We start from the raw sequence: 12,436 nt of genomic DNA, 5'->3' as shown, positions 1-12,436 counted from the left end.
ATTAACAAAGATTTTGTGCAGAATGTATATTAAAGTATATGTCTTGTTGTCACGCATTTTACCGAGAATGTGTGGCAACCTCGGTCTTCTGTCTTCACTTCGCTCTCACTTCAGTGGAAACATCTCACCGACGGAGACCCCCACCACCACAAAGCTCCAAATTCCAAAGCTCACCTCACCCAACCATTGAGCAGTTATGGCATTATTATGGACAATGAAAGCTAAATTATTGTGGATAAAAAGAGCTTAATCATCATCCATTATTCAACATCAACTTTTTACGTTCTCACTTATAACGAAATGAAACGACTTAATATTGCTTTAACTGATCTGGAAACATATACCTATAGATGTAAAATAAAATTTTCAGATATTACAAAAAAGAAATAACAAGATAACTTCTAAGGGAGAATGTGAGTATTCTATACTGAGAGAATCATGTTTTTGAAAAACACTTTTGAAGACAATATTGTTCGTGTAAATATTAAACTTAATTACAGATAATCTCATGTAATATTATATGATTGATGAGTTCCCGTAATGGTTAGACATATTACATAGTGTACTTGCATACTATTCAGAAAATCTAACTAAATTATGTTAAAGTAGCCAACAATTTTCTTGTACTTTACAGTTCATAATTGGATAATGCAGAAGCTTTTAGTTAATTGGATGAAATAAAAGAGCCTATCTACCCTTCAGTGCGATCACGTGCCATGGCGCGTGGTTTATTACATGAATAATTCTTGACTAGAGGAAAGTAGTGCTAAGGTACATGCAGGTTCATAATAAAATGGTCAGCACTAAAGCTTCTGCACTTTGCAGCATTGATTTGAGCAGCATTGTGTTGACTTTGAGTTGAGAGGTTGGATTTCTTGGGGCATGTAGCAGCTAGCAAACCAAGTGGCTATTTAATGCTAGAATGCTTTGAACACCCTCTAATCAGAATTCCGTTTTAATGTCTTTGCACACTTCCATGTGACATCTCTCATAAAAGCTCCTTTACTAAACTAAACTAGTGGTACTTTCTTGGTGGCTTCACTCACAATTTTTGAAATCTCTTTCTTTTCAGATCTCAACTCAGATCCATTTCACAAACTTCAGTCCTCCCCCATTGTCCTACCACCTGCTCCACATTACTGAAATTCTTTATTCCCATAATTCCCATCAAAAAATCTTTTTTCCTGCAATCATTATCCCATGACAAATAGCTTTTCTGCTTAAAAGTCTTTCTTTGCAAATTATTAGATTCTGCACAGCTGGAAAGTGAGAAAAAACTAAAGACACAAAGCCATGAAAGACCATGGATTGTTCTGCTTTGTGTAGCTCTCTACTCATGGAAATTCATGCCAATACCATCTTTTGAGCAATTCCACTGTTGTATGTTAATCCAATATTTTCAACTCTGAACTCTGCAGTTGAGTATGCTGTGTGTGACTAACAAGACTCTATCTTAGTACAAATACTTTAGCCTCATAACATGAAGAACCTGAGGGTTTGTTTCACTTACTTTTTTCTTGCAATCGTTCTTGTTCTGCTTACTCCTTCCTCGGTTGCACAGCTATCAACAAGTGAGAATAGAATTCTATTCCAAGTTCAGAAGCTTCTTGAATATCCTCAAGCTCTTCAAGGGTGGACAAGATGGACCAACTTGTGCTTCCTCCCTCCCTCTTCTTCCCTCAAGATAGTTTGCTCAAATGGTCATTTGACAGAACTAACTATCATTGGAAACAAGACCTCCCCATCTTCACACAATCCCCAGGCAGGTTCCTGGACTTCCCTTCAAACACTTTCAGGAAAATTCTCCATCGATTCTTTCTTCACTGTCATGACAAAGCTTTCAAATTTGAAGGTGTTGTCCTTAGTGTCCTTGGGTTTGTGGGGTCCTTTACCATCCAAAATCAACAGGTTTTGGTCCCTGGAAGTGCTAAACATTAGCTCAAATTTCATTTATGGGGAAATTCCACCATCCATATCCTCAATGATGAATCTAAGGAGTCTCGTTTTGGTTAATAATCTCTTCAATGGAAGTGTCCCTGATCTCCAGAGATTAACTTCTCTTGAAGAGCTCAACTTGGGAGGTAACAAACTGGGTCCTGAATTCCCTTTAGTGGGAAAGAATCTTGTCACTATAATCTTGAGAAATAATTCACTGAGATCTCGTATTCCTCCAGAGATTGAACACTTCGACAAACTTCAGGTATTTGATGTATCTTCCAATGATGTTTTTGGAAACATCCCGTCCTTTCTTATGTCTATGCCTTCCCTTCATTCCCTAAACTTGGCTGCAAACCATCTAAGTGGTAACCTCTCAGTGAATAAGGCATGTAGTTCTTCACTAACATTTGTGGATATCTCACACAACCTTCTGGTTGGAAAATTGCCTGCGTGCCTTGGTTCAATGTCTTCAAAGGCCACAGTACTATATTCTGGAAATTGTTTCTCAACCAAAAGCTTAAATAATCAGCATCCATCTTCTTTTTGCAAGAGAGAGGGAGCTTTAGCTGTTAAGCCTCCAGCTAAAAAGCCGCGGAATGATTCAAATTCGGGTGCCAAACTAGGCGTAGTGATTGGAATAATTGGAGGAGCTGTAGTAATTGCTGGACTTCTGGTTTTTCTCATTGTGTTCATCTTTAGAAAGACCAATGGAGAAAGATCACATCATAAAATGGACAAATCTGTTGCTAATAAATATTCTGCCAGTGCATCTCCTGGACCAAACGGTACAAGTAAGGCCACTATTATATTCTTTTCTATCACTGTTAATTGATTCTATATGATATGATAAAAATCTCAAATCTTCTTTAAAGTTCATTTCCTTCTTTTAAGTGTGCATTAATCTGGTTTCTCCTGCGGGAGTAGGACATATTCCTCAGGCCATGAAGCAAGCTGCACTTGGACTTCCACCATACCGTATTTTCACATCAGAGGAAATTGAAGATGCAACAAATAACTTTGACCCATCAAATTTAATAGAAGAGGGATCACAAGGACAGGTAAAATATTTTTCTATAATGTTTATGGATTCGTAACTTGCGTTTTATAATGAGATGGAACCCACAAGTACAAGGGTTAGTGACAAGCATTTACTATCATATTCATACAGCTATATAAAGGTTGGCTTAGAGATGGTTCAGTGGTCCTAGTTAATTGTGTTAAAATAAGGCAGAAAGGTCTCCCCCACAGCATCATGCAGCAAATAGAGGTATTACCCAATTTGAGGCACAGGCACATGGTGAGTGTTCTAGGACACTGTATCATTACTGAACAGGAACATCCCCAAACAACAAGCACAGTCTTCATCGTATTTGAGCACATCTCAAATGTGTCGTTAAGGGATCAACTTGCAGGTAAACATTCAATAGAATGAAATGCTAATGAAAATAGAGGAATTCCTAAAAAGTGTAGCATAACTTGAGTCCTCATTCAACAGATGGGAGAAAGAGGGAAATGCTGAAATGGCCACAAAGAATGGCAATGAGCATAGGCATTGCAAGAGGAGTCCAGTTCTTACACACAGGAGTTGCTCCTGGCATATATGGCAACAATTTAAAGATTGAGAACATTCTGTTGGATGATAGTCTCAATGCAAAAGTTAGTAGATACAGTATTCCATTGCCATCCAAGGTTTGGACAGACTAAATAATTTGATCACTTTCTCATTAATATTTGTACAATAGAATTGAATCTATAAATCTAACTTGCATCGATCAATTTTCAGAGTGCACATAATGAACACATTGCCACCAATCATATGGGCAGGTATTTCTCATTTTAAAAAGAAAAATCTTCTCTTCTATTCCACTGTTATATGCCAATTATAAGTTGTTGTTAAACCCATATGCAGCACAAATAATGCAGAAAAGGAAGACATCTATCAGCTGGGCGTTATTCTTCTTGAAGTTATCACTGGCAAAGAAATTGCTTCCCCTAGTGAAATAGAGGAGATGAAGGATGAGGTATCCATTAAAACTTTTTGCCTATCGTTTTATTTGTCACTTTTGGAATGTTTTTTTGCCTCAAATTATGTCACTGTAATATGAAGAATCTACTGATTACTTTTTTCAATAATATCCTCGAGAAAATGATGTACTAATAATAGATGTGTAGGTGTAACTATACAATATAGTTAATAAGGTAACTTTGTCGTTGAAATTGATGTAATCCTAACGACAAATAGAATGCTCACAACCCACAAAGTTTGTTCCAAACCCCACCGAATACCAAAAGTTTATGGTAACCAAATCAAGTATACTATTATTTTTCTTATTTTTAATTGGGTCTATATTACGCTCAGCTGGAGAATGGTTCATCAGAAGCAACATCAGTACTTAAAAGTGTAATTGATCCTTCACTGCGAGGAACTTATGCTTATGAATCAATGAAGACTGCAATTCATATTACCATCAACTGTCTCTCCAAGGTCTCTAGCCAGCGTCCTTCAATAGAGGATGTTCTTTGGAATTTACAATACTCAATGCAAGTTCAAGAGTCATGGACCAGCAGTGGAAACCTCAGCACAAAGTTGTAAACCTCTTGTTAATAAAAATGTTTGCTTACATTTCATAAGTTCATTATCATAAGGAATAAATGGTAATGTACATATGTGAACTAAGGCCCAAAAACACAGTTTGGCCTGCATTTTTCCTTATTTGTATTGTTACTGAATTTCTTACAAATCTGAACTATGTCCATATCAAAATATCGTTTCCTTGCTCCTTTGACTTCGATAGCATTTACATCGCGAGTACAACTGTGATAGAAACCAGATCCTTACATATACACCCCAATAATTGACCTTTTCTGTCTTAATAGTAACAAATTCAAAAACAACTTACCACTTGTTGAAAAACAATAGATACTCCGATTAAAATCACTTAAATGTCACTACTTAATGATATATCACACAAAACCATTACTAATTTTTCAGAAAATTGCGCCATTAATCCTTTTAACCACTTTTATTTACACTGCCTTGTAATAATTCCTTATTTTATGCCTTCTACACTTAATCAGCTTAAGTGGTCAATTTTAAACTTTCATCGAACTTTCATATTTCCTCTAAACTTTTTAGTTATGAAGACACATAACTCGATCAAAAAGGAATCTTCACAGTATTAATCCATCTAAATAGAGGTCATATGTTATGAATGTTGCTCATATACGTCATGCAAATTATTTGCCTTATAAAACGATTCATTACCAAGTATTTTTCTAACAAATAGAATAACTTAAAGAAATTCATCCCTACAAAATAGTGGTCCTCAAATAATCGACTTTCCACCATACTTTTAACGGGACGTACAGATGGTTCCTTGGGTGTTCAAAGGGTAAAGACCATTATGCTTATTGGTATGGAAATCGCATGGTAGATCCGCCATCCTATTCTATAATGATAAAGTTGTCACCAAAGACATAAATGAACCACAGAATGGAGTAAATAAGGTGGAATATTAACTCATAGTTTGAGCAAACACATAGTCAACGACTGGAAAATCATAATGATCCTTTAAGTCTTGGTTATTCAACCATATCCTTTTTGACAACCTTTTGATTGCCACATAGGCCCTATCTTTATATATGATGATTTAATCGGCAGTCCAACTCTGCTCAACAATCTCACGGACTCTTCTGTTGTATTCACGCTTGTTCTCACTGAACATCCGGGCAGCTTCAGAATTCGCAGGAGAACTAGCATTCGGATCACATAGCAATGACTGCAACAACAAAACCCCTTTAGTGGAAAATACCAAGAATCGAGAGCAATACACAAATAATCTAACACAATGTATCTGGGTTCGAAAGTAACACTCTTTTAACTTCTTTCTCCCACTATATGAAATTTATATATGAATCCCACCGATTAGGGAATTCGACCTGGCACATTTAGTGGGGATCTACATGAATTTCACCCGGTAAGAGGAGTTTTAGAAACTAAAATTTCTCTCCCATCAAGATACATACAAATTCTTTAATGTTCTTAATTAGTTTGTTTTGTTTTTTACTTTATCTCAATTATTTAACATTGTAGGACCAAAAAGTATCAATAAAGTGGGGCTTACCTTTGATAATTAGTAATTGTTTTTAATTGGTAGTTTATTTGCAAGTATATTCACCACTGGTATGCCCCCCTCACCTACAAGAGTTTTGAACCTACTATGCAAGTGGTGATTGCTATATACCCCTTACTAAAAAAGATTATAAATATGGGGATCATTGAAATGGCTGACATTAACAACGACAATGCTGGCTAATGTATATAATTTTTATTTTTCCCATACCTCTTAGCATTTGGATTTAAGTCTTAAAACTCCACAAAATTGGCTTTGCCCCCATCCCACTTTATACATCCTATTTGGTCATATCTCCAATCAATGTGTGACTTAGGATTTTCCCAATACCAAATAAGAAATGAAATTCACGTGGCTATACTGATAAGAAGATGTTGTTCAAGTACATGGAGTACTATTGCGATAGATCTTGCAAATGCAGGTTCCTTTGGTATTTCCCTCCAATGTCTACCTCTATCCCTTTTCACATGGCTAGAAACTAGGCCTTCTACTCTCCTCACTAGTGCCTCTACTGCCTTATTTGCAGATGTCTAAACCACCTTAAACTTAAAAAGTTTTAATCATTTTTTCATAGATGCCACACACATATCTCCTCATATGCATCTGTATCATGCCTTTTCTTTTGGGGACAGCCATTTTAACATTCTCATTTTTGCTACCTGCACTTATTTTTGGTTTGGTTCCTTTAAATCCAACATTTACAACGATGTATAGTTGGTTGTATAACAGCACAATAACACTTTCCTTTGAACTCATTACATATTTTATGATCACAAATAACCCCGAAAGCCTTCCTTTATTTTAACCACTCAAATTGTATCCTATGTTCAACATCTTTATTAGTTTTCCCATCAATTCATTCATTCCAAATGCTTAAATTTCGAAACTTGTGATACCGGGATCTCTCATTTTACCTCCAAAGCATTTTCGTCTTTCCTTGTTAAAATTGCAGTTTCTTGCACCAATTCAAGCGAAAGGGCTTTGATTCTAAAGTTAATATCTACAACCCAACATGTCCATTTAGATCTCTTCCTATGAGTACCATTTCTTACGCAAGCACTTCTGATCCCTATTTGTGGAGGAGCCTTGAAGCAACCTTACCCAAAACTTTTCTTACACAGGCACTTCTGATCCCTATTTGTGGAGCATAAAATTTAATGATATTGATAGTTTGTTATATCTCCATTAATTTTAAAGAGTAGATTCAGAGATTCTTTTGCCAAACTTTTTTACACCCACCAAATTCTTTTTTTAATTCTACCCAATAATACCACACTTCTTTCTATCCTTTATCTTCCTATCTAGATCCTTGGCTCTTCAAAAAACCATTTGCTTTCTTAAAGACACATGATGTTAATTTTTTTTCAAATGATGGTGCCTACTACATTCAAATACCCCAATATTTGTCAAGAAAAATGTGAGGACCCTTGCTCAGTTAACACTACATTTGGGAGCCAATATAATGACTCACTCTAGCTCATGTGACACTGTATTTCAGTAACACAGTGCATTACTTCCAAATAATGGGCAAGTTTCAAATCATTGTGAGTATTACCTCAAAATACTTTCCTGTCCAAGTACAAATATTTAAAATACCCACATTTGTCAAGAAAAAAAATGAGAACCCTAGCTCATTTGGGAGCCAATGTAGTGACTCTAGCTCATTTAACACTGTCATTATCCAAATAATGGGCAAGCATTAGCACACACAATGCTTCATGATTGATACATGTTTGAGGTTTCAAAAAGTTTCATATTGGCTACAGAGGCAGAACACAACGCTTCTCCTCCTACACACTAATATCAAATGTATTTTAAATAAATCACAGAAAAGGTGCAATCAAATCAGTTTTGGCATGTATGGTCTCAACTCAACGCAAGTCTGAAATATTAAGTGAATCGCGATTACCTGGATTGAGGTAAGAATTGCAGCTACATCATAGATAGGACTCCACTGATTTTGCAAAATGTCCAAGCATATACTTCCATCCGCATAAACTAAAATTGCCAATTAAGATGGGCTTAGAAGTATATTGGAAGTTATTATCGTGCAAAGATAAAATTGGTGTTCTGATCCAATTTAACTTAAAATAGAAAATGTTTTAAAAACAAATGAAATATTCACCACTTATCACATTTCTGCAATCGTTGAAATTAATCATAAATTTGATCCGTAAGATCAACATGTTAAATTGTTAACAAGATACAATTCAATGTTTAGATCACTGGCAAAAATATGTATATGGAGTTATTATACAACATCAATGTTGGCAATAACAGATAATGGGCTATGACAGTAAGAAAAAAAATTACCATACAAATATGGCAGATGGCGCAGCAGCATATGGTGGAAATTCATGACAGACAAATTCTTATATAAATATCCACACAACAAAAACTACAAAAAATGACAATATATTAAAAATAGCATAATCAAAAACTAATTTCGTAACATTTATAAAATTCTCATGATTATCATCAGATAATGTCTTAAACATAACTTATAAAAACACTACTATTTCATTTAGTAGTTTTAGGATGCATTGCTTAGGTTTTGGACACTTGACATTATCTTATAAGTGGAAAAACTCGGGAACAATGTTCTCTAAGCAAACACAAGAACAATAAACAAATAATTGATTCTGAAATTTTGAAAAACAAAAACAGAGAACTATAAAACAGAGCAGAAACTAGATGAAAAAGAACATGTGAAAAGAGGAGAGAAAAAAGGAAGAAAGAAAAAATACAAGGAACAAGACAAAAAAAAAAACTGCTTGATTTCAAGATTTAGGTCATCAGGTAGCAGGTTCAAAATAGCAGATGGCAGATGACGATGAGGGGGCAAAACCTCCATATCATACCTTTATGGCACTGCCATAACTTCCATTTGATAACATTGCACGATATAAAATCCTTACAGAGGGAATTCAGAATATCCAGACAAATTAATACATACGTAAGAATTTTCAAGATTTATATTTTGATCATTTCTATACCAAAACCAGTTTGTGCATGAAAGAGACAGATATATGAGAAAACAGCTTCAGCCTCTAAAGAAAAATTTATGTTTTCTTTTCAATCAGCAATAGGGACAACACAGGATGCCATAACCGAAACAACAAACTATATTAAAGGGGGAAAATACATTCACTGTCCTTCAAAGAAAGAAAGTGTCAAACCTGAACTGAAGTATAAAATAATTGATACCTTATATTTTAGGCATATTTTTTGAAACAGCTTCCAGGTAGATAAAATCACCACAGAAGCTGTTTCAACAATCACTTCCAAAAGCACGTGAATGATGTTGATTTAAAAAAAAAAAATACTTCCCACTTCTGTCTGAAGCTTTTAGTTTAACAATAACACTACTGCATTCATTGTACAAATATTTCATAAGTCATTATAAGTTTCTAACACTAAAATGAAATTGCAGGGTAGTTTTCTACTCACTGTTTGGATGAAACATTCTAGAAACAAAGCGCACAGTTGGTGGCTTATTAGGATAATCCTCTGTAAACTGAAGTGTCAACTTAAACGTACCTGAAAGACAAGGATGTCAGTCATACAAACATCCAGAAATAAGAAGACTCTGTACCTAGGCACAACTAAGTTACCATTACACATGGCAATTTAAACCATTATCTTTATACACCTAAAATAGATCAAAAGCTAAGCCTTGTGTGACATGTGAACAAGTTGAAATTGTGTTTGTATGAGTCAAATAAAAGAGTAAAATCATATCAGGCACTTTCAATTGTAATTTGAATTATTCTACTTTCTAGTTTCTGAAACCAAATTGCACACAAAGCAGACACTCTTTAAAATCAAGAAGAACAAACTTTCTTGATTAAATAACATTGCAGCAACAAAACATACATATACACCATAGACAACTGGATGTGCAGTTCAATACTTCAACTTTCATTTCTAAAAAAAACATTAAAGTCAAGAAGAATAAACAATTTGATTAAATAGTATTGAAGCAACAAAACATATACATATACATAATAGAATTGGATGTGCAGTTCGATACTTCAACTTTAATCTCTATCAACTACTTTTTAATGCATATGCATATGTTTTGCTGATCATACACGACTGTATATTTTTTTAATGAAAGCCGGTTGATCCTCTGCATTTAATGTTGGTCATAACTAATCTTAGCAGGACAGATGCTATCTCCAAACAGTTAAAAGACAGACTAGAAACTCAGACACAATTATTATAACATGTGGAAACATTCAAATAAGATACAGAATCTCAGTTATATATATATATATATATATATATATATATATATATATATATATATATATATATATATATATATATATATATATATATATATATATATATATATATATGGTAGAAGATGACTGTACCTCCATCCCAAGGGGTGTCATCTGGTCTGAAAATAAAAGTAACAGAAGAGCACAATTAGATATTTACTATACATTAAATCATCCAAAACCACAAAGTAAAGAGAAACACAGTCAAGAAAAAAAAATCAGGATTAGTAATCTACTACACACCCAAAGATAACAGCATTCCAAAGCATAATATTATTGTCTTGGGGCGCCCCACTGATGCCAGCAGGAGGATCTTGCTGCAATCGTTTAAAATCCCTCATCAGTCTCTTCCTCGCCGGTGTCGACATCTTCACCTATATCTCAATCAAACACAATTCAGACAATAGCAATCAGCCATTGACATGTTCATATACAGAGGTAAAAAACAAATTGAGAGAAAGAAAGGGAGAGTGAGTGAGTGAACAAGATAGAAAAACACAATATTTAATAAAATTTCGGTAAAAGGAAAACATCAAGGGTTCAGAAAATGCAAACAAGGAGAACGCTAAAGCTAAACTTACATTCTCAGAAGTTACCAATTACAAAGCTACTGATGCTTTATTAGTAAAATCCAGAATTTTCAAAATGAAATCAAAATTGAACAACCTAATACCATGAGTTTATCTGAACTCATAAGACAGTCCTAAGGGCATGCATCAATGAGTTAAAAGAAAAAACCATTTCGCTCGCAAAGTGAACGACGAAGTCGGAATACGATCATTAAAGTCTTTAAAAATCCCAAAACAAAACAAGAGAAAGGAAAATCAAGGGTTTCTAAACACCCAAGAAACTTTATTTACAAAATTGCAAAAACGATATCCTTAGTAGATATCTCAGATCGATTTCTTCATTTCTACCACAACATACAGAAAAGGAAATTTTAACAAGCCAGAAGCTACCCACCAGACAAATGGTTCTTTGAAACAAATTCCAAAGCAATTATCAATCTGGGTATGAATTAATTTCAGGAAAAAAAAAACAACACACTAAAAAAACGAAAAACAGATTTTTAGGAAAAATCGGAAAAGGGAGAAAAGGAAAGGGTTCTGACTTGTGAGTGAAGAAGGGTGTGAGGGGAGGTGCAGGGGGCAGAGGAAGAGAAAAGATTGAAGCTTTGAATGGATTGAGGAGAACCCAGAAAAGGAAGAGAAAGAATAGGAATAGAGACTTTTGAGGAAAATGGTTCCAATGAGAGAGAGAGAATCTTTTGTTCCAATTATTTTGATTTTATAGAATGGTCAGGTCAGCTGAGCGGTCCCAATCCCAAATGCGCTCTCTTTCTCTCTCTTTGTGGTGATATCTGCTTTTCTTGGCAACTTGCTCCAAACTCCCAACAACCCATGAGACTTTATTATGCATACACACTTACTTACACTTACACTATTTTTAAAATATCACCATCTCTTCAAAACAAAAAAAACATTTTTATTTACCAATTTTCAATTTATAAAGATAAAAAAAATACATTTAAAGACAAATATTTATTATATTATGAATAATACGTAACATTATTATACTTCAAAAATTATTACTCTTATTATACTTTGAATGGTAGAATGAAAGTACTTTCACCTAATTAACTACATTTAAATATTTGTACTCTTGGAAAGATCATAATGAAACCTATACAGAAGAGACTCAATATAACTCAGTTAGACTGAACCAGTATAAAAATAATTGTACATATATCTCTTTTCCTACCTAAACACTTCTATTATAAAAACATGTAGTTGTGGTTTTATTTCCAAATACAAGAATCTTTTAAGCTAAACGATTACTCTTCAACTAAGAAGGTTCTTATAAAATTATGCAATGTACATTCTATTTAGCACGTAAAAAGCAAGAATAGTTTACAACTTTTATTAGGTCGAGTGTTTAAATTTCATAAGAAATTTTCAAAGCTCAATTACGTGTTATATCAGAAGGTTTGCGGAAAGAATTTTTCCATTTACACTATTCAACACCCCCTTCTAGTGTTTTTCAAGTACTTCAGGGGGTTGAATAGTGTTAATGGAA

At 34.3% G+C, this 12,436-nt stretch overlaps 2 protein-coding genes across 4 annotated transcripts; one reads left to right on the top strand and one right to left on the bottom strand.

Annotated features, from left to right (window-relative positions):
* The first annotated feature begins 957 nt into the window (after positions 1–957).
* On the top strand, positions 958–4,717 carry LOC108342901 (probable LRR receptor-like serine/threonine-protein kinase At1g14390). Its single transcript, XM_017580805.2, has 7 exons — positions 958–2,729; positions 2,863–2,996; positions 3,107–3,350; positions 3,434–3,627; positions 3,722–3,762; positions 3,848–3,959; positions 4,298–4,717. The coding sequence occupies exons 1-7, from the start codon at positions 1,481–1,483 to the stop codon at positions 4,529–4,531; spliced, it is 2,208 nt and encodes a 735-aa protein (XP_017436294.1). The 5' UTR covers positions 958–1,480; the 3' UTR covers positions 4,532–4,717.
* Positions 4,718–5,432: 715 nt separating this feature from the next.
* LOC108342911 (ubiquitin-conjugating enzyme E2 2) lies at positions 5,433–11,696 on the bottom strand. 3 transcript variants are annotated; one of them, XM_017580825.2, is made up of 7 exons: positions 11,472–11,629; positions 11,324–11,367; positions 10,604–10,734; positions 10,454–10,479; positions 9,522–9,611; positions 7,981–8,069; positions 5,433–5,717 (listed from the first exon to the last, which is right to left on the bottom strand). In XM_017580825.2, the coding sequence occupies exons 3-7, from the start codon at positions 10,726–10,728 to the stop codon at positions 5,589–5,591; spliced, it is 459 nt and encodes a 152-aa protein (XP_017436314.1). In that variant the 5' UTR covers positions 10,729–10,734; positions 11,324–11,367; positions 11,472–11,629; the 3' UTR covers positions 5,433–5,588. The 3 variants fall into 3 exon arrangements, with proteins under 3 accessions (XP_017436314.1, XP_017436306.1, XP_052727666.1); XM_017580817.2 differs by lacking the exon at positions 11,324–11,367 and having other exon boundaries at positions 11,472–11,696; XM_052871706.1 differs by lacking the exons at positions 9,522–9,611; positions 11,324–11,367 and having other exon boundaries at positions 11,472–11,696.
* Positions 11,697–12,436: the final 740 nt, after the last annotated feature.

The sequence above is a fragment of the Vigna angularis genome, chromosome 1, assembly GCF_016808095.1.
Source record: "Vigna angularis cultivar LongXiaoDou No.4 chromosome 1, ASM1680809v1, whole genome shotgun sequence".
NCBI classification, from domain to species: domain Eukaryota; kingdom Viridiplantae; phylum Streptophyta; class Magnoliopsida; order Fabales; family Fabaceae; genus Vigna; species Vigna angularis.
The sequence above is the reverse complement of the archived record's forward strand: the minus strand, read 5'-3'. Positions and strand labels throughout refer to the sequence as shown.